This window comes from Carcharodon carcharias (assembly GCF_017639515.1).
Source record: "Carcharodon carcharias isolate sCarCar2 chromosome 37 unlocalized genomic scaffold, sCarCar2.pri SUPER_37_unloc_1, whole genome shotgun sequence".
NCBI lineage: Eukaryota > Metazoa > Chordata > Chondrichthyes > Lamniformes > Lamnidae > Carcharodon > Carcharodon carcharias.
This window is the reverse complement of record NW_024470758.1, coordinates 2,318,906-2,345,921: the sequence shown is the minus strand read 5'-3', so window position 1 is coordinate 2,345,921 and position 27,016 is coordinate 2,318,906. Positions and strand designations below refer to the sequence as shown.

Genomic DNA, 27,016 nt, shown 5'->3' with positions numbered 1-27,016 from the left:
TTGCCTTCATTAGCTGAGGCATAGATTATAAGAGCAGGGAGGTTATGCTGGAACTGTATAAAACGCTGGTTAGGCCACAGCTAGAGTATTGTGTGCAGTTCTGGAATCCGCATTATAGGAAGGATGTGATTGTAGTAGAGAGAGTGCAGAGGAGATTTACCAGGATGTTGTCTGGGCTGGAGAGTTTTAGTTATGAGGAGAGATTGGATAGACTGGGGTTATTTTCCCTGGAGCAGAGGAGATTGAGGGGGGACATGATTGAGGTGTATAAAATTATGAGGGGCAGAGATAGGGTAGACAGGAAGGAACTTTTCCCCTTGGTGGAGGGATCAATAACCAGGGGGCATAGATTTAAGGTAAGGGGTAGGAGGTTTAGACAGGATGTGAGGAAGAATTTTTTCACCCAGAGGGTGGTGGGAATCTGGAACTCACTGTCTGAAAGAATGGTGGAGGCAGAAACCCTCATAACATTTAAGAAGTATTTGGATGTGCACTTGCGATGCCATGGCATCCAAGGCCATGGGCCTAGTGCGGGAAAATGGGATTAGAATAGTTAGGTACTTGTTTGACTGGCACACACTCGATGGGCTGAAGGGCCTTTTTCTGTGCTGTAGACTCTATGACTCTATGACAATGCAGCCCTGCCACAGTACCAACCCTGTGACAGTGCCGCACTCCCTCAGTACTGACCATCTGACAGTGCAGCACTCCCTCAGTACTGACCCTCTGACAGTGCAGCACACCCTCAGTACTGACCCTCCGACAGTGCAGCACTCCCTCAGTACTGACTCTCTGACAGTGCAGCACTCCCTCAGTACTTACCCTCTGACACTGCAGCACTCCCTCAGTACTGACCCTCCGACAGTGCAGCACTCCCTCAGTACTGACCCTCCGACAGTGCAGCACTCCATCAGTACTGACTCTCCAACAGTGCAGCACTCCCTCAGCACTGACCCTCCAACAGTGCAGCACTCCCTCAGTACTGACCCTCCAACAGTGCAGCACTCACTCAGCACTGACCCTCCAACAGTGCAGCACTCCCTCAGTACAGACCCTCCGACAGTGCAGCACTCCCTCAGTACTGACCCTCCGACAGTGCAGCACTCCCTCAGTACAGACCCTCCGACAGTGCAGCACTCCCTCAGTACTGACCCTCCGACAGTGCGGCACTCCCTCCGTACTGACTCTCCAACAGTGCAGCGCTCCCTCAGTACTGACCCTCTGACAGTGCAGCACTCCCTCAGTACTGACACTTCGACTGTGCAGCACTCCCTCAGTACTGACACTCCGACAGTGCAGCACTCCCTCAGTACTGACCCTCCGACAGTGCAGCACTCCCTCAGTATTGACCCTCCGACAGTGCAGCACTCTCTCAGTACTGACCCTCTGACAGTGCAGCGCTCCCTCAGTACTGACCCACCGACAGTGCAGCGGTCCCTCAGTACGGACACTCCGACAGTGCAGCGCTCCCTCAGTACTGACCCTCGACAGTGCAGCACTCCCTCAGTACTGACCCTCTGACTGTGCAGCACTCCATCAGTACTGAACTTCCGACAGTGCAGCGCTCCCTCAGTACTGACCCTCCGACAGTGCAGCACTCCCTCAGTACTGACCCTCCGACAGTGCAGCACTCCCTCAGTACTGACCCTCTGACTGTGCAGCACTCCCTCAGTACTGAACTTCCGACAGTGCAGCACTCCCTCAGTACTGACCCTCCGACAGTGCAGCACTCCCTCAGTACTGACCCTCCGACAGTGCAGCACTCCCTCAGTACAGACCCTCCGACAGTGCAGCACTCCCTCAGTACTGACCCTCCGACAGTGCAGCACTCCCTCAGTACTGACCCTCCGACGGTGCAGCACTCCCTCAGTACTGACCCTCCGACAGTCCGGCACTCCCTCAGTACTGACCCTCTGACAGTGCAGCACTCCCTCAGTACTGACCCTCCGACAGTGCAGCACTCCCTCATAACTGACCCTCTGACAGTGCAGCACTCCCTCAATACTGACCCTCCGACAGTGCAGCACTCCCTCAGTACTGACCCTCTGACAGTGCAGCACTCCCTCAATACTGACCCTCCGACAGTGCAGCACTCCCTCAGTACTGACCCTCTGACAGTGCAGCACTCCCTCAGTACTGACCCTCTGACAGTGCAGCACTCCCTCAGTACTGACCCTCTGACAGTGCAGCACTCCCTCAGTACTGACCCTCCGTGAGTGCAGCACTCCCTCAGTGCTGACCCTCCGACAGTGCAGCACTCCCTCAGTACTGACCCTCCGACAGTGCAGCACTCCCTCAGTACTGACCCTCCAACAGTGCAGCACTCCCTCAGTACTTATCCTCCGACTGTGCAGCAATCCCTCAGTACTGACCCTCTGACAGTGCAGCACTCCCTCAGTACTTATCCTCCGACAGTGCAGCACTCCCTCAGTACTGACCCTCTGGCAGTGCAGCACTCCCTCCGTGCTGAATTTCCGACAGTGCAGCACTCCCTCAGTACTGACCCTCCGACAGTGCAGCACTCCATCAGTGCTGACCCTCCGACAGTGCAGCACTCCCTCAGTATTGACCCTCCGACAGTGCAGCGCTCCCTCAGTACTGACCCTCTGACAGTGCAGCACTCCCTCAGTACTGACCCTCCGACAGTGCAGCACTCCCTCAGTATTGACCCTCCGACAGTGCAGCGCTCCCTCAGTACTGACCCTCTGACAGTGCAGCGCTCCCTCAGTACTGACCCTCCGACAGTGCAGCACTCCCTCAGTACTGACCCTCCGACAGTGCAGCACTCCCTCAGTACTGACCCTCTGACTGTGCAGCACTCCCTCAGTACTGAACTTCCGACAGTGTAGCACTCCCTCAGTACTGACCCTCCGACAGTGCAGCACTACCTCAGTACTGACCCTCCGACAGTGCAGCACTCCCTCAGTACTGACCCTCCAACGGTGCAGCACTCCCTCAGTACTGACCCTCCGACAGTGCGGCACTCCCTCAGTACTGACCCTCTGACAGTGCAGCACTCCCTCAGTACTGACCCTCCGACAGTGCAGCACTCCCTCAGTACTGACCCTCTGACAGTGCAGCACTCCCTCAATACTGACCCTCCGACAGTGCAGCACTCCCTCAGTACTGACCCTCTGACAGTGCAGCACTCCCTCAATACTGACCCTCCGACAGTGCAGCACTCCCTCAGTACTGACCCTCTGACAGTGCAGCACTCCCTCAGTACTGACCCTCTGACAGTGCAGCACTCCCTCAGTACTGACCCTCCGACAGTGCAGCACTCCATCAGTGCTGACCCTCCGACAGTGCAGCACTCCCTCAGTATTGACCCTCCGACAGTGCAGCGCTCCCTCAGTACTGACCCTCTGACAGTGCAGCACTCCCTCAGTACTGACCCTCCGACAGTGCAGCACTCCCTCAGTATTGACCTCCGACAGTGCAGCGCTCCCTCAGTACTGACCCTCTGACAGTGCAGCGCTCCCTCAGTACTGACCCTCCGACAGTGCATCACTCCCTCAGTACTGACCCTCCGATATTGAAGCACTCCCTCAGTACTGACCCTCCGATAGTGCAGCGCTCCCTCAGTACTGACCCTCTGACAGTGCAGCGCTCCCTCAGTACTGACCCTCTGACAGTGCAGCACTCCCTCAGTACTGACCCTCTGACAGTGCAGCACTCCCTCAGTCTGACCTTCTGACATTGCAGCACTCCTTCAGTACTGACCCTCCGACAGTGCAGCGCTCCCTCAGTACTGACCCTCCGACAGTGCAGCACTCCCTCAGTACTGACCCTCCGATATTGCAGCACTCCCTCAGTACTGACCCTCCGATATTGAAGCACTCCCTCAGTACTGACCCTCCGATAGTGCAGCACTCCCTCAGTCGTGGCATGATGAATTTTGACATGGATTTTAGGATTGAAGATCTGAATCAGGCCTCAAACCCACAACCTACTGACTCTGTGAGGAGAGAGATTCTGACTGAACTATTCTGAGTCTGTAATCGAAATTTCACCTGTGTTCTTAAAATAATGTGAACTGCTCGGGCCTGTGAGAGAATGCGAGTGTGACACACTCGGGCCTGTGAGTGACCCTGAGTGTGACACACTCGGGCCTGTGAGTGACCCTGAGTGTGAGAGATTTGGGCCTGTGAGTGACCCTGAGAGTGACACACTTGGGCCTGTGAGTGACCCTGAGAGTGACACACTCGGGCCTGTGAGTGACCCTGAGTGTGACACACTCGGGCCTGTGAGTGACCCTGAGAGTGACACACTCGGGCCTGTGAGTGACCCTGAGAATGAGAGACTTGGGCTTGTGAGTCACCCTGAGAGTGACACACTCGGGCCTGTGAGTGACCCTGAGAATGAGAGACTTGGGCTTGTGAGTCACCCTGAGAGTGACACACTCGGGCCTGTGAGTGACCCTGAGTGTGAGAGACTCGGGCCTGTGAGTGACCCTGAGTGTGAGAGACTCGGGCTTGTGAGTGACTCTGAGAGTGACACACTTGGGCCTGTGAGTCACCCTGAGAGTGACACACTCGGGCCTGTTTGTAGAAGGACAATGGTGAGCAATTTAAATTGATCGCCCCGTGTCAATCAATCACATCCCACATGCCTCAGTCTGGCTGAGACGGGGAACAAAGCGATTTAATTTATTCATTTTTACCTCACTGTTTACACAGAGGACCTTGCTGAACATTGGCTGCTAATTTGAAACAAATAATCGCAGCTGCGGTAGTGATAATGGGGATTAGTTTGTACAAGAATGAGTTCTCAAAACCTCATCATTGCAAAACCCAGTCAGCGAGAACTGAAGAACACTCATTCTCTAGGGGAGGATCAGACATCGGCTGAACATTACAGCACCTGAGACTCTCTTTAAAAGGGGTCCTTGACGGGGAGACTCCCTCTTTAAAAGGGATCATAGAAACATAGAAACTAGGAGCAGGAGGAGGCCATTCGGCCCTTCGAGCCTGCTCCACCATTCATTATGATCATGGCTGATCATCCAACTCAATAGCCTGCTCCCGCTTTCTCCCTGTACCCTTTGATCCCTTTCGCCCCAAGAGCTATATCCAACTCCTTCTTGAAAACATACAATGTTTTGGCCTCAACTACTTGCTGTGGTAGCGAATTCCACAGGCTCACCACTCTCTGGGTGAAGACATTTCTCCTCATCTGTCTCCCCGATGGAAAGACTCCCTCTTTAAAAAGGTTCCCTGATGGAGAGACTCTCTGTGTGGCGATTATGGTTTCTACTAACATGACATCTATAAATCCACAGATAAACCCACAAACCACCAGCAGTATATTCTAAAAGTCATTCAAATCCACATATCCCCTGCATCCAAAACCTCCGGTCCTATTGCCACAGCTTTGTACTACAGCGTGTGTCAACCCCATTAGCAATGCCTGCGTTTATGAAGGACAATGCCTATGTAAACATGTCACGCTGCAGTTAGGCCCTCCCACCAGTGATGGCGCTTTAGGGCCTCAGTTCCGTCTCCCCTCAGCTGCCCTGCAGAGAAATTCTAATATCCCGGCCTGCTCTGCTCCTCTGATTGCTTTGGCTTAGCTTCTCCCAATTAACGAAGAACCAATATCAAATCCAAAGCATTAAATAAAGGGGCTGAATGTGGGGACTCCAAAATGGTGACTCAGTTACTCCTTGTCCAATTGTGCACTGCTTCTACACTTGGTCTTCAATCCCTGTGAGCAACACCATGGGAGGTAGGTCAGCGGACTGAAATAAGCCATCAAGACGTTCATGTTAGGGGGACATATTCCACCCCCTCCAACCCCGGCTTGCTGTCTGACCAAAGAGCAACAAGGAAAATCTCACATCGTTGGCAATAACTGGATGCACCCAGAGTGCCTTTTCTTCTGAATCTCCTTCACTGTCGCCGGGTCAAAATCCTGGAACTCCCTCGCTAACAGCACTGTGGGTGTACCTACACCACAGGGACTGCAGCGGCTCAAGAAGGCGGCTCACCCCCCCCACCTTCTCAAGGGCAACTAGGGATGGGCAATAAATGTTGGGCCCAGCCAGCGACGCCCGCATCCCACGAACGAATAGTGATAAAAAAAATCAAAAGGCTGGTAGCTCGGTATCAGATTTTCCTCTCTCCTTTGTCCAGGTGATGCTTAAAGCCCAGAGAAACTGTCCGACTATCCCTTAGCCACATGGACCTGGGGCTTTTTGACACCTTGACCCTGGGCTAAAATGGCCTGTGCTCAGGTGGGCCGGCCGACTTCACTGTTTGGGTTAGCTTGGGGGCTGATGTTGGGGTGGGTGTGGGGGAAGGGGTTGTAACGGAAGGTGGGCTCAGAGGCAACTTTGACCACAAAGGGGTCAGATGTGGCCGGCCATTCAGCCCATTGACTTCGCCCACCACACCCACGTCACCATAGCAACGACTCACCTTTAAACAGGGGCTTGAACATCGGAAAACCTCCCGTGAGACAAACGCCTCGGGCAAATCAAGTGGCCAAAAAGCTCGGTCAGAGAGGCGGGTTTTAAGGGGCGTCTTAAAGGAGGGGGAGAGAGAGGCGGAGATGTTTAAGGGAGGAAATTCCAGAGGTTAGGGTCCCTCCCAGGCAGCTAAAGGCACGGTCGCCAATGGTTAAAATAGGGGGGGAGGGGAATGTTCAAGAGGCCAGAATTAGATAAGTGCAGCGCTCCCGGAGACTTGACCGAAAAAGGGAGAGACATGGGCACGGGAAGGAGAATCTTCAAATTGGGCACTGGTGGCTGATGTAGGTCAGTGGGTAACACATTGGCATGGATAGAAGGTTAGCTAGCTAACAGGAAGCAGAGAGTTGGCATAAATGGGCCTTTTTCTGGTTTGCAGGATATGACGAGTGGTGTGCCACAGGGATCAGTGCTGGGACCCCAGCTTTTTACAATTTATATCAATGACCTGGATGAAGGGACCGAAGGAATGTTTGCCAAATTTACTGATGACACAACGATAGGCAGGAAAGTAAACTGTGAAGAGGACATAAGGAGGTTATATAGTGACATAGATAGATTTCGTGAGTGGGCAAAGATCTGGCAAATGCAGTTTAATGTGGGCAAATGTGAAATTGTCCATTTTGGCAGGAAGAATAAAAAAGAGGCTTATTATCTAAATGGTGAGAGATTGCAGAGCTCTGAGATTCAGAGGGATCTGGGTGTCCTAGTGCATGAATCACAAAAGGTTAGTGTGCAGGTAGAGCAGGTAATTAGGAAAGCTAATAGAATATTATCATTTATTGTGATGGGAATTGATTACAAAAGTAGGGAGGTTATATTCAGTTATATAGGCCACTGGTAAGACCACATCTGGAGTATTGTGTACAGTACTGGTCTCCTTATTTAAAGAAAGATGTATATGCAGTAGAAGCAGTTCAGAGAAGGTTTACCAGACTAATACCAGGAATGGACAGGTTGTCTAATGAGGAAAGGCCGGACAGGTTAGGCTTGTATCCGCTGGAGTTTAGAAGAGTGAGAGGTGACTTAATTGAAACCTTTAAGATCCTGAGGGGTGGAGGTGGAGAGGATGTTTCCTCTTGTGGGAGAATCTAGAGCTCGGGGTCACTGATTAAAAATAAGGGGTCGCTCATTTAAGACGGAGATGAGGAGAATTTTTTTCTCTCAGAGGGTTGAGAGTCTTTGGAACTCTCTTCCTCAAAAGGCAGTGGAAGCAGAGCCTTTGAATATTTTTAAGGCAGAGGTAGGTAGATTCTTGATTAACAAGGGGGTGAAAGGTTATCGGGGGGTTGGCAGGAATGTGGGGCTGAGGGTTACAATCAGATCAGCCATGATCTTATAGAATGGCGGAACAGGCTTGAGGGGCCGAGTGGCCTCACTCCTGCTCCTAACTCGTTTGTTCGTATGTGTGAGTGATGGGTGAAAGGAGCTTAATGCAAGTTAACAATTTTGGCGGTGCTGCGTTTTACCTCCCAGCGACATCCGCCCACCCCCTCCCACCCCTCCCCCCTTGCCCCAAGCCCTCACTTGAAGAACTGGGCCCTGCCGCTGATGGCTTGCTCTGAGGGGGGTTCTGGGCAAGGGAGGGAGATGACGGGTCCCGGCAAGTGTCACCATCTACCGCAGGGTAAGGGAGCCCCAGTCAGCCCCTGAAAGAAGGAGCTTGTTGCTCCATGCAGGAAGCTGTCAGCTTGTCGAGCTCCTGCTGCTGGCTGATGGCATTCAGTCTGAGCTGAATTCGATTTGTCCTTAACCCTTGAGGACCGGGCCTGTCACTGGACACCGGCGGCCTCTCTAACCAGCCCCGGCTCCCCTGACTCCCACGTCGAGGTCTTGCGTCAATCCTCCTGCACACGACGCCGGGACAGATGTTTGCTTAATGGTGCAGATCGAGAGCAGCCTGATAACAGCCACACCCTGTAAGCCAACGCAGCCCTGCCAAGTGACTCGGTTTTTCCAGGAAGCTAATTCCCATGGCAACTCTTAGATAAGTGCGAGATGGCTCATTCTGGTCGACAGAATAAAGAGGGCACGCACACCTTGGGAAACAAAACCTTAAATGGGGCAGCGGCGCACAGGGAACTCGGGGTACGGGTTGACAAAGCTCTTCAAGAGAAAGGGCGATTAAATACCCCCTTCGTTTTGAGGGGGATAGGATATGCAGCACAGAAACAGGCCATTCAGCCCACCTTGTCTGTGATGGGGTGCAAACTCTGCAACTTGGGATGGGCCTAGCCAGCGAATGAATAAAAATCCCGTCTCCTCCCCTCCTTCACCTTTCGATTCACTTCTCGCTCATGTACTCAGCCCTCAGCCTGCTCCCTGAGGTGGTGAGTCCCCCTCACAGGGGGATGAGGCTCCCCCCCACCCCGAATTCCCTGTTGGATTTACTCGTGACGATCTTACGATCTGGGACTTTGCATTCCCCACAGGTGGGAACATTCCCTCCACAGGCGCTAGCTGGACCAGGCATGACCTGCTGAGATGGTCACCCTCCCCCCCACCCGCCGTTAACGCAAAGGTTAACATGGAGCTCATCGAAAGATGGGCCTTGAAGATTTCGGGTGGTGGGGCTGTGACTAATTCCTTTGGCAGCTTGTTCCACTGTGGGGTGGTCCTTGGGGAGGAAGATTGTTGATACAGTTCGGGTATCCTTTGTCCAAAAACCTCGGGACCGATCACATTTCCGATTTCGGGTTATTTTGGTTTTCGGGTGCCACGTATAGGACGAGGCCTAGTTACATTACAATAGCCTTAACCTAGGCTGGCTGTAGTCTAGAGTCATTAAAATGGCTAGAAAAGTAAGATGTAACAATGAATAATAAATACAGGGCACCCGTAATAAGTTCCCACCCATGGGCTTCTCACACTAAAGGCCGGGTGTGGTCAGTGAGGGTCGTGTGGGTCCGGGTCAGGGACTCCCCACACTAACGGTCGGGAGTGGTCAGTGAGGGTCGTGTGGGTCAGGGACTCCCCACACTAACGGCTGGGTGTGGTCAGTGAGGGTCGTGTGGGTCAGGGACTCCCCACACTAACGGCCGGGCGTGGTCAGTGAGGTTTGTGTGTGTCCAGGTCAAATCAGGTCAGGTCTGGGACTTCCCACACTAAAGGTTGATGGGGTTCAAACAAAGTTCAATTTTTGGATGTGAATGTTTGTGGATGGGGTGCCAATCAAGCGGGGCTGCTTTGTCCTGGATGGTGTCGAGCTTCTTGAGTGTTGTTGGAGCTGCACTCATCCAGGCAAGTGGGGATTATCCCATCACACTCCTGACTTGTGCCTTGTAGATGGTGGACAGGCTTTGGGGAGTCAGGAGGTGAGTTACTCGTCGCACAATTCCTAGCCTCTGACCTGCTTTTGTGGCCACAGTACTTGTCTAGTCCAGTTCAGTTTCTGGTCAATGGACCCCCAGGATGTTGGTAGTGGGAGATTCAGTGATGGTAATGCCATTGAATATCAAGGGGCAATGGTTGGATTCTCTCTTGTTGAAGATGGTCATTGCCTGACACTTGTGTGGTGTGAATGTTACTTGCCATTTGTCAGCCCAAGCCTGGATATTGTCCAGGTCTTGCTGCGTTTGGACATGGACTGCTTCAGTATCTGAGGAGTCGCGAATGGTGCTGAACATTGTGCAATCATCAGCGAACATCCCCACTTCTGACCTCATGATGGAAGGAAGGTCATTGATGAAGCAGCTGAAGATGGTTGGGCCGAGGACACTACCCTGAGGAACTCCTGCAGTGATGTCCTGGAGCTGAGATGACTGACCTCCAACAACCACAACCATCTTCCTTTGTGCTAGGTATGATCCCAACCAGTGGAGAGTTTCCCCCTGATTCCCATTGACTCCAGTTTTGCTGGGACTCCTTGATGCCACATTCGGTCAAATGCAGCCTTGATGTCAAGGGCAGTCACTCCATCTCACCTCAGGACTTCAGCTCTTATGTCCATTGCTTGAACCAAGGTTGTAATGAGGTCAGGAGCTGAGTGCCCCTGACGAAACCTAAACTGGGCATCAGTGAGCAGGTTATTGCTAAGTAAGTGTTGACAATCTTTTCCACCACTTTACTGATGATCGAGAGTAGATTAATGGGGCAGTAATTGGCCGTGTTGGATTTGTCCTGCTTTTTGTGTACAGGACATACCTGGGCAATTTTCCACATAGCTGGGTAGATGCCAGTGTTGTAGCTGTACTGGGACAGATTGGCAAGGGACGTGGCAAGTTCTGGAGCACAAGTCTTCAGCACTATTGCTGGAATATTGTCAGGGCCCATAGCCTTTGCAGTATCCAGTGCTTTCAGCCATTTCTTGATATCACATGGAATGAATCCAATTGGCTGAAGACTGACATAGTGATGCTGAGATGGATCATCCACTCGGCACTTCTGGCTGAAGATTGTAGCAACTGTTTCAGCCTTATCTTTTACACTGATGTGCTGGGCTCCTCCATCATTGAGGATGGGGATATTTGTGGAGCCTCCTCCTCCAGTGAGTTGTTTAATCATTCACCACCATTCACAACTGGATGTGGCAGGACTGCAGAGCTTAGATCTGATCCGCTGGTTGCGCAATTGCTTAGCTCTGTCTATCGCTTGCTGCTTATGCTGTTTGGCACGCAAATAGTCCTGTGTTGTAGCTTCACCAGGTTGACACCTCATTTTTAGGTATGCCTGGTGCTGCTCCTGACATGCCCTCCTGTACTCTTCATTGAACCAGGGTTGATCCCCTGGCTTGATGGTAATGGTAGAGTGGGGGATATGCTGGGCCATGAGGTTACAGATTGTGTTCGAGTACAATTCTGCTGCTGCTGATGGCCCACAGTGCCTCATGGATGCCCAATCTTGAGTTACTAGATCTGTTTGAAATCTATCCCATGTAGCACGGTGGTAGCGCCACACATCACGATGGAGGGTATCCTCAATGTGAAGACAGAACTTTGTCTCCACAATGACTGTGCGGTGGTCACTTTTACCGATGCTGTCATGGACAGATGCATCTGCGGCAGGCAGGTTGGTGAGGATGGGGTCAAGTATGTTTTTCCCTCTTGTTGGTTCCGTCACCACTTGCCACTAACCCAGTCTGGCAGTTATGCCCTTTAGGACTCGGCCAGCTCAGTCAGTAGTGATACTACTGAGACAGTCTTGGTGATGGACATTGAAGTCCCCCACCCAGAGTATATTCTGTGCCCTTGCCACCCTCAGTGCTTCCTCCAAGTGGTGTTTAACATGGAGGAACACTGGTTCCTCAGCTGAGGGAGGGTGGTACATGGTAATCAGCAGGAGGTTTCCTTCCCCATGTTTGACCTGATGCCACGAGACTTCATGGGCTCTGGAGTCGATGTTGAGGACTCCCAGGGCAACTCCATCCCGACTGTATATCACCGTGCCTCCACCTCTGCTGGGTCTGTCCTGCTGGTGGGACAAGACACAGCCAGAGATGGTGGAGCCTGGGACATTATCTGTAAGATATGATTCCGTGAGGATGACTATGTCAGGCTGTTGCTTTGCCAGTCTGTGAGACAGCTCTCCCAATTTCAGCACTAGCCCCCAGATCTTAGTAAAGAGGGCTTTGCAGGGTCGACAGGGCTGGGTCAACGCCAGGTAATCCTTCCGGTTTCATTCCTCTGAAGCGGTTTGATACAACTGAGTGTCTTGCTAGGGCCATTTCAGGGGGCAGTTAAGAGTCAACAACATTGCTGTGGGTCTGGAGTCACATGTAGGCCAGACCGAGGTAAAGATGGCAGATTTCTTTCCCGAAAGGGGCAGTAATGAACCAGGTGGGTTTTTATGACAATGGTTTTATAGTCATGATGACTGAGACTAGCTCTCAATTCCAGGTTTATAGATTTATATTCAATTCCACTAGCTACCGTGGTGGGATTTGAACCTGTGTCCCTAACGCATTAGCCTGGGCCTCTGCATTGCTGGCCCAGTGACATTATCAGTGATCCACTGCCTGCTGCCCCCCCCCCCCTGCCCCCCCACCCAAACAGAAGACAAGTTTGGGTGAGGCAGACAAGGAAGAGCTGTTCCCCTTAGATAATGGTACAAGGATTGGGGTCAAGACACAGATTTAAGGTTTCAGGCAAGAGATGCATGGGGGGGGTGGGGGGGTGGTTGGGGTTGGGGGGGGGAGTTGTGAGGAGGAACGTTTTTACACAGTGAGTGCCAATGACCCAGAACCTGCTGCCCCCGAGAGGGGTTGTGGAAGCAGAGACCATGAACGATTTCCAAAGGAAATTGGATGGGCGCCGGAGGGAAATAAACTTATTCCCTCCTTACCAGCACTGAAGGTGTCCCTACACCCACAGGGACTGCTGCGGTTCAAGAGGGCAGCTCACCCCCACCCTCACAAGGGGCAATTAGGGATGGGCAACAAATGCTGGCCCAGCCAGCGTCGCCCACACCCTGGGAACGACTAAAGAAAAACACATGCACAGCTCCATTGGTGTCAATTGCGTCTTTAGCGGCTTCTGTGTAGCGAGGGAGGGGAATTTAATTTGAGGGGGGAAACACTCTCTCTTCCCCTTACTCCAGGGGGCTTGGTATAAGGGATTGTTTGTCTAGCACCCTTTAAAAGTAGAGTGGAACCAAAAGTAAATGTGGTGAGAGAGTATAAGTTTAGCCAAAGGATAACTTAATGTAGGAATTGTTTAACAAAGGAAGGCCAAGGTCCAGCTGGTGTGACGTCTACCCATCCTGATAGTCACGTGAGACTAGAGGGATGTGAAGTCATTAGAGAGGGTGCAGAAAAGATTCATGAGAATGCTCCCAGGGATGAGGGACTTCAGTTACGTAGATAGATCAGAAAAGTTGGGGTGGTTTCCCTTGGAGCAGAGTAGGTTGAGAGGAGATTTGATAGAGGTGTTCAAAATCATGAGGGGTGAGGGCAGAGTGGGTACAGAGACACTGCTCCCATTGGTGGAGGGATCGAGGGCGAGAGGACACAGGTTTAAGGTAACTGGCTGAAGAAGCAATGGAGACGCGAGGAGAAAATTTCTCAGGCAGCGAGCGGTCAGGGTCTGGGATACGCTGTCTTAGAGCGAGGAGGAGGCAGGTTCAATCGAGGCCTTGAAGGGGAAGAATGTGCAGGGCCAGGGGGAGAAGGTGAGGGATTAACACTGGATGCATTGCTCATTAGGAGAGCTGGTGTACGTGCGATGGGCCGAATGGCTTCCTTCTGCACTGTAACAATTCTGTCATTCTATGATTCTGTGAACTTGCTGGCCTTTTATGCTTTGGCCTTTATTGCATAAAAGTAGGGATGTCTTGCTACAACCATAAAGGGCATTGGTAAGATTGTGCCTGGAGTATTGTGTACAGTTTTGATTTCCTGACTTAAGGAGGAATACTCTCTCTCTCTCTCGGACTTTTGGGCCTTGCAATGTCTTGGTGCTAGTTGACATTCATCACCGATCAACCAAGCCACTGATCTGTTGTTTGGAGGGATATATTTTTATTGGAAACACTTCAGAGAAGGCAGACTAGGCTGATTCCTGAAGGGGATTTATCTTATGAGGGAAGGTTGGACAGGCTGGGATGGAGCCAACGGCGTTTGGAAGAATGAGAGATGATCTTATTGAAACATAGAAGATTCTGAGGGGGCTGAGAGGATGTTTCCCCCCTCGTGGGGGAGTCTAGAGCGAGGACGGCACTGTTTCAAAATAAGGGGTCTCCCGTTTAAGACCGAGAGGAGGAGGAATTTCCTCTCTCAGAGGGTCATTAGTCTGTGGAATTCTCTCCCCCTCCCTGGGGCAGTGGATACTGGGTCGGTGAATATATTCAAGGCTGAGTTAGACAGATTTTTGATCGACAAGGGAGTCAAGGATTAAGGAGGGCACAGGTGGGAATGTGGGGTTGAGGCCACAGTCAGATTAGCGATGATCTTATCGAATGGCGAAGCAGGCTTGAGGGGCCGAATGGCCTACTCCTCCTGCTCCTATTTCTTGTGATCATGCAACCATGGAACAGAGCGGGGGTTGGGGGGAGTGTGACAGAATGGATCGCTCTACAGAGAGTCGGCACGGACTTGATGGGCCAAATAGTCTCCTCATGTGCTGTAATGACTCGGTGATGCTGAATCTCCCAGTCTTGATGTCCCATGAATGTGATCCCTTGAAAATGAATAGAAGGGCTTCCGATAACATCCGACACTGAGGGAGCCCAGTAGCAACATGGGGCTGGATTTTACATTGTGTGCGAGCTGACCTCCAATTGCCCATAGCCATTGACAAGAATCTGAACGGGACCAGCCATATAAATACTGTGGCTACAAGAGCAGGTCAGAGGCTGGGAATCCTGTGGGGAGTAACTCACCTCCTGACTCCCCAAAGCCTGTCCACCATCTACAAGGCACAAGTCAGGAGTGTGATGGAATACTCTCCACTTGCCTGGATGAGTGCAGCTCCCACAACACTCAAGAAGCTCGACACCATCCAGGACAAAGCAACCCCACTTGATTGGCTCCCCATCCACAAACATTCACTCCCTCCACCACCGACACACAGTAGCAGCAGTGTGTGTACCATCTACAAGATGCACTGCAGGAATTCACCAAGGCTCCCTCGACAGCACCTTCCAAACCCACGACCACCATCATCTAGAAGGACAAGGGCAGCAGACATATGGGAACACCACCACCTTCAAGTTCCCCTCCACCTACCTGACTTGGAAATATATTGGCCGTTCCTTCACTGTCGCTGGGTCAAAATCCTGGAACTCCCTCCCTAAAAGCAACTGTGGGTGTACCTACACCACAGGGACAACAGCGGTTCAAGAAGGCGGCTCACCACCACCTTCTCAAGGGGGCAATTAGGGATGGGCAATAAATGTTGACCCAGCCAGCGAAGCCCACATCCCGTGAATGTATTATAAAATGGCCAACTGACCTTCAACTGGCTCGAGTGGGACTTCTGCCCCTCAGCAACAGGAAGTCCCACCTCAGAGCTGGCTGCTGACCAATCCGTGGGACCAGGGGTAAGTCTGGGAGTCTCAGTCTGGTAGGCCCTGGTGAGGGGAGTGTGTGGCGAGGGATGGTGCGGGGTGAAGGTACTGGGTTGATGTGTGCCTGAGGGAGAGGGGAAACACGGGTGGGTGGGAGGGGGGCGGTGGGAACCTTTGTGGGGAACCCCTTAAGGAGGCAGTTCTTCCCTGCTTGCCACACCAGCTCGTCCAATGAAAGCTGCCTGGCCGGGCACTTGAAGTGGGCCTGTCCTGCCGTTGGTTAAATTCCAGTGGCGGTGGGATGGTGAGCCCCTGGGCAGGTGGGCCTCCCGGTGGTAAGACTGGAGCGGGTGGGTGGTGGGGGGTGGGGGGGGGGGGGGTGGCAGGCACTGGTAGGCACACCCCCGCTCTCCCACCCGTCAGCCCGAAAATCCATCCCATAACGCAGGGTGTGTCAGAATGGAGCAATAGAGGAGAACGGAGAGTCAAGTCGGATTGGCGCTGCACAGATCTGGGGCCAGAGATCACTGGGATCTTCAAGAGATCTTCTGTACGCTGCTACCAGACCCACTTACTCACAGCGATGGCGCACCACGTCACCAAGGGGTGAGGAACTCTCAAACGCCACCCACAATTGCCCACCCCACCTTGTCGAATAGCCAAGGCAAAATGGCAGCCTGGCAGAGTCCCCAGGAACACAGGAGCATTGGAAATAGAAACAGTGTTCAGCCATTGAGGCTGCTCCACCATTCAGTTGTATCATGGCTCCACCTCCCCACTCTATCTCCATATCCCCAAGCGTTCAAAAATCTCAGCCTTGAATATACGCAACTTTTTAGCACCCTCAGCTCACTGCGATAGAGATTCTCAAGGATTCTTAACCCCCTGAGTGAGGACATTTCTCCAGATCCCAATCCTAAACAGGCACCCCCGTGTCCTGAGGCTTTGACTTCTGGCTCTAGATTCTCAGGTCAGGGGGATGGACCATTCAGGAATTTCCTTCCCATCTTAACCATGGAGAGTTGGAGCCGTTGTGTCAAAGCCAGTTGTATTAATATAAGTCATTAAGAACTCGGTGCCGCTCTCGCTTCCAAAAACTGTTCAACTAAAGAGTAGCTAGACACACAATGAGAGACACTGGGGTACAGTGAGATGTAGGTTAAATCCCCCACTTCCCACACGCCCATCATGGCTCAGTGGGTAGCATTCTACCTCATTCTCTGTCTCTCTCTCTCTCTCTCCCACTTTGCCTCTGGCTCAGCTGTAGGTTTGCACCCCACTCTAGAGGCATGACTCCATCACCCAGGCTGACACTACCAATGCAGTGCTGTGGGAGTGCTGCACTGTCAGAGGTCCCAATCCCTCCATTCTACACAATCCCAATGGAGCCAAACCTCTTCCCGTTCACTCCCACTCTACACAATCCCAATGGGCCAAAACCCCTTCCCATTCACTCCCACTGAACACAATCCCAATGGACACAAAACTCCTTCTCATTCACTCTAATGTAGACAATCCCAATGGAGCCAAACCTCTTCCCATTCACTCCCATTGTCCACATCCCAATGGAGCCAAACCTCTTCCCATTCACTCCCATTGTCTACATCCCAATGGACCCAAACCCCTTCCCATTCACTCCCATTCCACATAATCCCAATGGATCCAAACCTCTTCCCATTCACTCCTATTGTACACAATCCCAATGGACCCAAAACCCCTTCCCATTCACTCCAACGTACACAATCCCAATGGACCCAAACCCCTTCCCATTCACTCCCATTGTACACAATCCCAATGGACCCAAACCCCTTCTCATTCACTCCCATTCTACATAATCCCAATGGACTGAAAACCCCTTCCCATTCACTCCCATTCTACACAATCCCAATGGAGCCAAACCTCTTCCCATTCACTCCCATTGTCTACATCCCAATGGATCTAACGAACCTCTTTTCCTTTAATTCCACTGTATCGAATCAGATTGGATCAAATCCCTTCCCACTCTGGCAAGAGATTGGTGGACAAAGGGAGCTCAACAACAAGTAAAGAAGTTGGTACTTACTGCTCGGATAGGATTGCACTGGTCAATGGGGTTCTTAAAGTCCGTCCTCAGTTCATCAAAAGCAATGATCTGTAACAGAGATAAGAGAGCCTGTGATTAGCATGGCATTATTGCATTGAGGCATTGAGATTCGAGATTGCCACCAGTGCCAAGTTATATCCAAGGAATTCTGTGCCCTTCAAAGGGGCCTTGTTGAAGGTGAGTAATTTGTTGCTGGTACATCACAGAGTGCCAGGGTGTGTGTCCAAGGTGGTAAACTACCTATGCTTCCCCCTCATGAAAACTTTCATTCTCAGCCAGGGTTCCAGTGACCTCCGCACTTTCCTACAGAAAGGGGAGGTGAGGTCAAAAGAGGTCACTGGTGGAGGTCAAACATGGAGTAATGAGCAACAAAACTGGACCTGGTCAGCGACTTTCTGAGCACTCTCAGGGCTCTGGTACTGGACTGGCAACTCCAATTTCCTGAGTTCAAATCCCACGATGGCAAATCATGAAAGTAAATTCAATAGCTTTGATCATTTTGTTTCGGGAAGTAGAAAAAATAACTGTGCCGGCGATGCCCTTCAGTGAAGGAAACCTGTTGTCCCTACCCCTGTCTGGCCTTCATGTGCCTCTGGTCCCACATCATGTGATTGACTCTCAAGTGCTTCAGGTCCACTGGAGAAGTTTCAGACCCACTGTACACAATCTCAATAGACCAAACCCCTTCTCATTCATTCCCATTGTACACAATCCCAATAGACCAAACCCCTTCTCAATCACTCCCATTCTACACAATCCCAATGGACCCAAACCTCTTCCCATTCACTCCCATTGTACACAATCCCAATGGACCCAAACCCCTTCCCATTCACTCCCATTGTACACAATCCCTATGGACCCAAACCTCTTCCCATTCACTCCCATTGTACACAATCCCAATGGACCCAAACCCCTTCCCATTCACTCCCAATGTACACAATCCCAATGGACACAAACCCCTTCCCATTCACTCCCATTGTACACACTCCCAATGGACACAAACCCCTTCCCATTCACTCCATTGTAAACAATCCCAATGGACCCAAACCCCTTCCCATTCACTCCCATTGTACACAATCCCAATGGACCCAAATCCCTTCCCATTCACTCCCAATGTACACAATCCCAATGGACACAAACCCCTTCCCATTCACTCCCATTGTACACACTCCCAATGGACACAAACCCTTTCCCATTCACTCCATTGTAAACAATCCTAATGGACCCAAACCCCTTCCCATTCACTCCCATTGTACACAATCCCAATGGACCCAAACCCCTTCCCATTCACTCCCAATGTACACAATCCCAATGGACACAAACCCCTTCCCATTCACTCCCAATGTACACAATCCCAATGGACCCAAATCTTTTCTCATTCACCATCTGATCTGTATCTTTAATGATGCCAGTGTTTAATTATCAGGCTGTTCATTTGAATCAATCTGTGGCTCTGATTGCCCCTGGAGACAGCTCCACCTGTTCAATAGCTGAGGCTGTCGGTGTAAAATCTCTCATGGTGTTTATATTTGTTTTTTTTCAGGTTCTGTGCTGCTTTTTCAGGCTCCTGAATTACTGAGTGACTCACTAAACAGGCCCTGATTCAGCACTTTGTAAATCTGACGCTTCCGCCTCCGATGGAGAGAGGAACTGACTCCTCGTGCCTGTGCTGGACTTGCCTTTTCCAGCATTCTTACCCCCGTGAGGCTGTTGAAGGGCAGCTTCAAAGGGGGAAGTGAGAGGCGATGGGTGTGGGTGGAGAGGGCAGGGCCTGCACAGGTCCAGCCTCTGCTAGTTTATCAATAAGCCGGCACACAGATAGTTCCTTCCTGGGATCACCTCCTTGTAAGCCTGCTCCTAGGCCTGGCCAAGGTGACCATGAACAGGTTTCAAGCAGCGGGAGGTCAAGGGGGTTGCCTGGCCTGACTGTCTGCCCCTCTTCCGTGGCTATGTTCACGGCCGGGTAGCCCTGGAGAGGGAGCATGCAGTGTCCCACTGGTAGGCCTGAGGCCTCCCACAATCAAAGAACAAAGAAAAGTACAGCACAGGAGCAGGCCTTTCGGCCCTCCAAGCCTGCGCCGGTCATATTGCCCGTCAACTAAAACATTTTGCACTTCCGGGGTCCGTATCCCTCTATTCCCATCCTATTCATGTACTTGTCAAGCTTCCTCTTAAACATCACTATCGTACCTGCTTCCACCACCTCCTCTGGCAGCGAATTCCAGACACTCACTAACCTCTGCGTAAAAAACTTGCCCCACACATCTCCTCTATAGTTTTCTCCTCTCACCTTAAATCTATGTCCCCTAGTAATTGACTCTTCCACCCTGGGAAAAAGCTTCTGACTATCTACTCTGTCCATGCCACTCATAATTTTGTAAACTTCTATCAAGTCGCCCCTCAATCTCCATCGCTCCAGTGAGAACAATCCGAGTTTCTCCAACCTCTCCTTATAGCTAATAACCTCCAGACCAGGCAGCATCCTGGTAAACCTCCTCTGCACCCACTCCAATGCCTCCATATCCTCGTTGGGCATCACAGGGGCTGGAGTGCATCTTCAGCCCTTGGAACACCATTTGATTTAATTTTGTTAAGTTTCCTTTGAAAGCTTAATTTACTTTTTTGTTTATAGTGCCCCATCAGTGGCTGTCACACCCTGTATCAGTTTATTTTACTGATTAATTGTTTTGCGAACAGAGCATATAGACCATTCCTCCAGTTCCAGTTTAATGTGAGCGAGGGAGTGCAGTGTAGGGCCCGCTCAAGAGCACTCCCTGAGCCTCCATTAAGATCCCACAGCCTAAGGGCTCGCTTTTCACTCCTCCCCGCTCCCCCCGCCCCCCCTCCCACCCCCACTCCCGCCGAGGTCAGTTCCCTGGTGATTTCTGAGGGACTGCAGGACGAGCAGTTCCACACTCAGCTAGCGCTGAAGATAGCAGGGAGACCGGAGGGGGGCTGGGAGGGGATGGGGAATGTCGCCACTGCTCGAAATGGATCAACTTTCGTGGAGGTTTGAGCGAGGAGATAGAGAGATAAAGAGGGGAGTCATCGGATCATAGAACGGTTACAATGCATGATGGAGGCCATTTGACCCATTGTGTCTGTGCTGGCCCTCTGAAGGAGCAATTCGCCTGGCGCCACTCCCCCTGCCTTTTCCTTGTAGCCCTGCAAAATTTTTCTTTTCAAGGGGAGACAGTGGTGTATGGGTAAAGTCATTGGATGAGTAAACCAGTAGCCCAGGCTAATTCTCTGGGGGTCATGATTTCAAATCCCACCGATGCACCTATCCATGGGAATTTAAATTCAATTAATAAATCTGTAATTGAAAGCTAGATTCAGTGACGGTGACCATGACAACCATCATTGATTGCTGTAAAAACCCATCTGGTTCATTAATGTACCCTTTAGGGAAGGAAATCTGCTGTCCTTACCTGGTCTGGGCCTACACGTGACTCCAGACCCACACAGCGATGTGGTTGACTCTGAAATGGCCAAGCAAGCCACTCAGTTCAAGGGTAATTAGGGGCCTTGCCAGTGAGGCCCACATCCCATGAAAGAACAAAAAAAAAGATCCAATTTGCTTTTGAAAGCCTTGATTGAACCTGCCTCCACCACACTCTTGGGCAGTGCTTTCCAGACCCTAGTCACTCACTGTGTGAAAATGTGGCCATTGCTTCTTTGGCCAATTACTTTGAATCTGTGCCCTCTCATTCTCGATCCTTTCACCACACCAACACAAGAAAACCAATGGGAGCAGTTTCTCCCTATCAGCTCTGTCCAGACCCCTCACGGTTTTGAACACCTCTATCAAATCCCCTCTCAGCCTTCTCTCCTCCAAGGAGAACAGTCACAGCTTCTCCGATCTATCCACGTAACTGAGGTTCCTCATCCCTGGAACCATTCCTGCCAATCTTTTCCGCACTCTCTCTAGCGCCTCCACATCCTTCCTAAAGTGCGGGGCACCCAGAACTGGGCTTAATACTCCAGCTGAGGCTGAAGCAGTGTCTTGTACTGGAAGAAGGAAAGGGCAGGCAGCTTGAGCAGATCAGAGAGATAAAAAGTGAGTGAGATATTGGAGTGAGAGAGAGAGAGAGAAAGAGTAAGACAGACATAAATAGAGAAAGGGAGCTGAGAGATGTAGATCAAGGGAGACAGAAAAATAGTTGGATTGTTTTAATTCACTTGTGGGATGTGGGTGTTGCTGGCTAGGCCAGCATTTATTGCACATCCTTAATTGTCCTTGCTCAGAGGGAATTTTTAAGAGTCAATCACATTGCTGTGGGGTCTGGAGTCACGCGTAGGCCAGGCATGGACAGCAGATTCCTTTCCCTAAAGGACATCAGTGAACCAGATGGGATTTGATGACAATCAATTCATGGTCATCGTTAGACTTTTAATCCCAGATTTTTATTGAATTCAAATTTCACCATTGGCCCCAATGGGATTTGAACCAAGGTCCCTACCCTGGTGTTTATGCTCCACTCAAACCGTCTTCCATCTTTGCTTATCGGAACCTAACGTCGTAACTCTCTATTCCCTTCTCCCTCCAATTATTGTCTAGCTTCTCCTTAATGTACCTGTGCTATTTGCTTCAACCGCTCCCTGTGGTGGCACATTCTACTCTTCAGGTTAAAAGGGTTTCTCCTGAATTCCCCCATCAGATTTTTTGGTGACTACCTTATATTGATGACACTTCATTACGCCCTCCCCCACAAGTGTATCCACTCCATCAAAACCTTTTGGAACTTTAAAGATCTCTATCGACTCACCCCCTCCAAAGAGGCAGAGATAGTATGAGGTGGAGAGATTGAGAGGGAGAGGCAGATAGAGAGACAGATGAAGAAAGAGAGAGAGAGATGGGGTTAAAGAGAAGGAAAGAGGTCTGAAAAAGGGTGGGGGTTTGGGGTGGGAGTGTGTATGTTAAATGGAGAGAGGGAAAATGGGAGAGCCGGGGAGAATGAGAGTGAATAGGTGGTTGAAAGATAAAGGGATGACTGAATACGGGTACTGGCAATGTTTGGGGCCATTTGCTTGTGCGGTAGGTAAACCAATAAGCAGCAGATGGTCGGAATGGGCTTTTACATGTTGCAATTTCTACATGTTGCTGCGGGGAAATGGGAGAGGGTATGCTGAGAGCGGATGGGGAGGGGATAGAGGCTGAGGGATGGTCTTTAATTGGAGAGTTAGAGAACTAGAAGGAGAGACTCCAATGGAAGAGGTTAGTGTCTAGACAGATGGGCTTCAATGGGAGAGTTAGGGGATTAGAGGAATGGTGTTTGATGGGAGAGTTAGGGGATTAGAGGGATGGTCTTCGAGGGGGAGTTAGGGGATTAGAGGGATGGTTATAAATGGGCAGTTAGGGGATTAGGGGGATGGACATTGATGGGAGAGCTAGGGGATTAGAGGGATGGCCTTCGATGGGAGAATGAGGGGAATAGAGGAATGGTCTTTGATGGGAGAGTTAGGGGATTAGAGGGATGGTCTTCAATGGGGAGTTAGGGGATTAGAGGGATGGTCTTCAATGGGGAGTTAGGGGATTAGAGGGATGGTCTTCAATGGGGTGTTAGCAGATTAGAGGAGTGTTCTTCAGTAGGGAGTTAGGAGGTTTGAGGGATGGTCTTCAATGGGAGAATGAGGGGATTAGAAGAATGGTCTTCAATGGGAGAGATAAGGGATTAGAGGGAAGGTCTTAGATGGGAAAGATAGGGGATTAGAGGGATGATCTTTGATGGGGAGTTAGGAGATTAGATGGATTGCACCTCAATGGAGCTGGGACCAATAGCCTCAACGAAAGCTTAACTCATCCTGAGAGGGAGCATTTAAACTATTTAGGCCAGGGGAATTGACACCAGAATGAAACATTAGAGGGGAGGAAAAGAAGGGTGCACAGAAGACTGAGAGAGCCAAATAGCACTAGAATCATTGTAAAGTACAACACAAAAGGAAGACATTCGACCCATCAAGTCTGTGCTAGCTCTTACAACGAGTATCCTAATTGATCCCACTCCTTCCACTCTTTCCCCTTATCCCTCGCTTGTTTTTCTCCTTCAACTATTTATCCCATTAATGGATTTGATGCTTAATCATTACAGAGACCTGAGGAGAAGCAGAGCATGACTGGAAGTTAATATTCCCAGCCGTGTCCTTCTTAGGCAGTCTGAGGAGCACTTGCTTCTGTTCCAGGTTGACAGGTTCTGAGATGGCTGGTCTGTACAGTGCATGGTCTGCAGACTCGGCCACATGCGGGGCAGGGGGTGCTGGAAGGGTGGGGTAGATGGGTTGTTTGGCAGTTTATGCTCTCCCTCGGACATCTTGACTTCACCTCTTCACGTTCCCAACGGATCCTCTCGATGTGTTTGTCCTGGATAAGCCTTCTCCACTTTGACCAGTCACAAGCCAGGGACACCAGTGGGGGGCGTTTGACCTCTTAGGGATGCTTTGAGGACATCCCTAAAAGCGTCCCCACCGTCCTCCTGGGAGTCTCGTGCCTCCGAGTTCCGGGTAGAGTAATTACTTTGGGAGTCTGGTCTCAGGCGTATGAGCGACATGTCTCAGGCAGGGAAGCTGGTTTTGCGTGATTAGCGCCTCGATACCAGGCGTGTTGGCCTGGAAGAGGACGCTGTTGTTGGACTGCCTTTCATGTCACCAGATTTGGAGGACCTTGTGATCCGGTGGTACTTCTCCGGAGCTTTGAGGTTCTTTCTATATTTTCATGGGGCATGGGCATCGCTGGCTGGGCCCAGTATTTTTATTGCCCATCCCTAGTTGCCCTTGAGAAGGTGGTGGTGAGCTGCCTTCTTGAGTCCTGTAGTCCCTGAGGTGTAGGTACACCCACAGTGCTGTTAGGGAGTTCCAGGATTTTGACCCAGCGACAGTGAAGGAACGGCCGATATATTTCCAAGTCAGGATGGTGAGTGACTTGGAGAGGAACTTGCAGGCGGTGGTGTTCCCCATGTGTCTGCTGCCCTTGTCCTTCTAGATGGTAGAGGTTATGGGTTTGGAAGGTGCTGTCGAAGGAGCCTTGGTGAGTTGCTGCAGTGCATCTTGCAGATGGTACACACACTGCTGCTACTGTGCGTCAGTGGTGGAGGGAGTGAATGTTTGTGGATGGGGTGTCAATCAAGCGGGGCTGCTTTGTCCTGGATGGTGTTGAGCTTCTTGAGTGTTGTGGGAGCTGCACTCATCCAGGCAAGTGGGGAGTATTCCATCACACTCCTGACTTGTGCCTTGTAGATGGTGGACAGGCTCTGGGGGGAGTCAGGAGGTGAGTTACTCTCCGCAGGATTCCCAGCCTCTGACCTGCTCTTGTAGCCACAGTACTTATGTGGCTAGTCCCTGTTGTAGCTTGACCAAGACTCTGAAGCGTACAGGAGCGGGGTGGGGTCACTGCTGCCCAGTTATAGGCTGCACAGGGGTCTTCAGAAAGGATAAGGAATTCGGGAAAGACAGCGTAAGAGTGATGTTAATGAAAGATTGTTGTCACAATGGAAAGCTCAGGCCTACGGAGAGTCAAATCACTTGTCCTCGTCTTCTCCACCCCCAACCCTTCCAAAACCTGCGACCTATTTGGTATTTCCCTAAACAACTAACGGCCCTGAAAAATCACCTCGTCTTCATCCTCATCAAAAAAAAAACCACCTCGGAGAATCTTCCTCCATTTCAACAGCACCAACAGCCTCGAGCTAGCCAACCCAGAAACCTCTTCGACAAAAAAAATAAAGAAACACACACTCCGCCAACATTGCCACCTGCTGCCAGGACTGAGTCATGCACGATTCAGAAGTCGAAACATTGAAGTGTCCTTCGGCTACCACAGCCTTGGGATCCACAGGAGGGAAGACACAACAGGCCCGGTGACTAGTGCAGCAAGGACATGTCCGCCCACCGCTCACGCAGGCAACGAGGGAACTACCAGAACAAAAACAAAAATAGCTGGAAAAACTCAGCAGGTCTGACAGCGTCTGCGGAGAGGGACACAGTTGACGTTTCGAGTCCGTGTGACCCTTCACCAGGACTAACACATGTAGAGATGAGATGAAATATAAGCTGGTAGAGGGGGATGGGACAGGTAGAGCTCGATACGGGGCCAGTGATAGGTGGAGGCCAAGAAGAGACTGCCAAAGATGTCATTGACAAAAGGACAAAGGGGTGTTGACGGTGGTGATATTAGCTAAAGGATGTGCTAATGGGGACATTAAGGGAAGCAAGCTAGTGGCAGATGGCCCTAGTGAGGGGAAGGGATCGAAATGGGCTACAAGGGAACTACCAGCCTTGTCCAGTGTCCTAAATGGGCTCTTCCCCATGCGCCTTCTGAGTCAGCTCCTCCAAGTGGTATTTTTCCCCGAGGATTTCAGAGTGGTAGAACACCTCACCAACTTCCAAACCAGCACCCCGCCCCCTCCCCCACTCCTTAAAGCAGCGAATTCATCGACAGCAATCTCTCCTCAGGGCCACTCCCAGGGACTTGAGCCCAAAGCCCAGGTCGGCCCCGCCCAGTGCTGACGCTGAGGGAGTGCTGCGCTGTCGGAGGAGCCGCTTGCCGCGTGGGCCGTCTGCCTTCGCAGGTGGAAGAGCAGGGGGCACCCTCCTGACAGTCATTCCCTCAACAAACATCATTGAAAACAAAAAAAAATAAATAACCCGAATCTCGTCATGGTCACGTTGCTGTTTGTGGGAGCCTTGCTCTGCTTAAAATTGGTCGCTACATTTCCTGCATCACAACAGTGAACACACATCAGAAACTGGATGTAAAGCGCTTACAGGTCATAAAAGGCACGATATAAATAAAAGCCTTTATCACTTTTTTCCCCTGCAATCTTTTAAAACACAGGCTCTGCATTATCTTGATTTATCTTAGCCTTTGCCCTATTCTTTTCAGTCTGCACAGCATCCTGTGCCGAGGCCCTTCGCTCGCAAGACTGAGGGGATAATAACACCCTTCCCCTTACATCCCCAGGCCCAGAGTTAAGAATAGTTCAGAAATAGGAGGAATTAGACAGGGGGTAAACGCAAGGCAGTCCGTGTTAGGGTTGCTTGTGCGCGTCAGTGAATGTAACAGAGTGTGGTAAATAAGGTGGGTGAGCTGCAGGCACCAGTCACCTAATGTGACTCTGACTCTGTTGCCGTGGCAATAACAGAGGCCTGTCTCAAAGCAGGGGAGGGGTTGAGAACTTTATATCCCACGATGTAAGGTGTTCAAGAAAGATAGGAAAGGATAAAAATGGATTGCTGTGACAGCGCTGATCAAAGAGACAATTGTGGTACCGGAGAGGGATGATCTATGTGAGAGGTCAAAGATAGAATCTATTTGGTTAGAATTAAGAACAATAGGGGAGCTTTTTTTTAATTTGTTCATGGCGTGTGGGTGTTGCTGACTAGGCCAGTATTTATTGCCCACCCCTAATTGCCCTTGAGAAGGTGGTGGTAAGCCGCCTATTATGCTACTGAGTGTATACAACAGACCACGAAATAGCGGGGAGGAGATAAAGGAACAAATGCGCAGGCATGTCACAGAAAGCACTAGA

The 27,016-nt window shown here is 51.0% G+C and overlaps 1 protein-coding gene across 1 annotated transcript in view; it reads right to left on the bottom strand.

Annotated features, from left to right (window-relative positions):
* The window catches only part of cnih2 (cornichon family AMPA receptor auxiliary protein 2), a 279,942-nt gene that overhangs the window by 189,678 nt on the left and 63,248 nt on the right, over window positions 1–27,016 (bottom strand). The window contains exon 2 of the mRNA XM_041181834.1: window positions 17,472–17,540. Within this exon, the coding sequence (XP_041037768.1) occupies window positions 17,472–17,540 (69 nt within the window). The remainder of the gene's footprint in view (window positions 1–17,471; window positions 17,541–27,016) is intronic.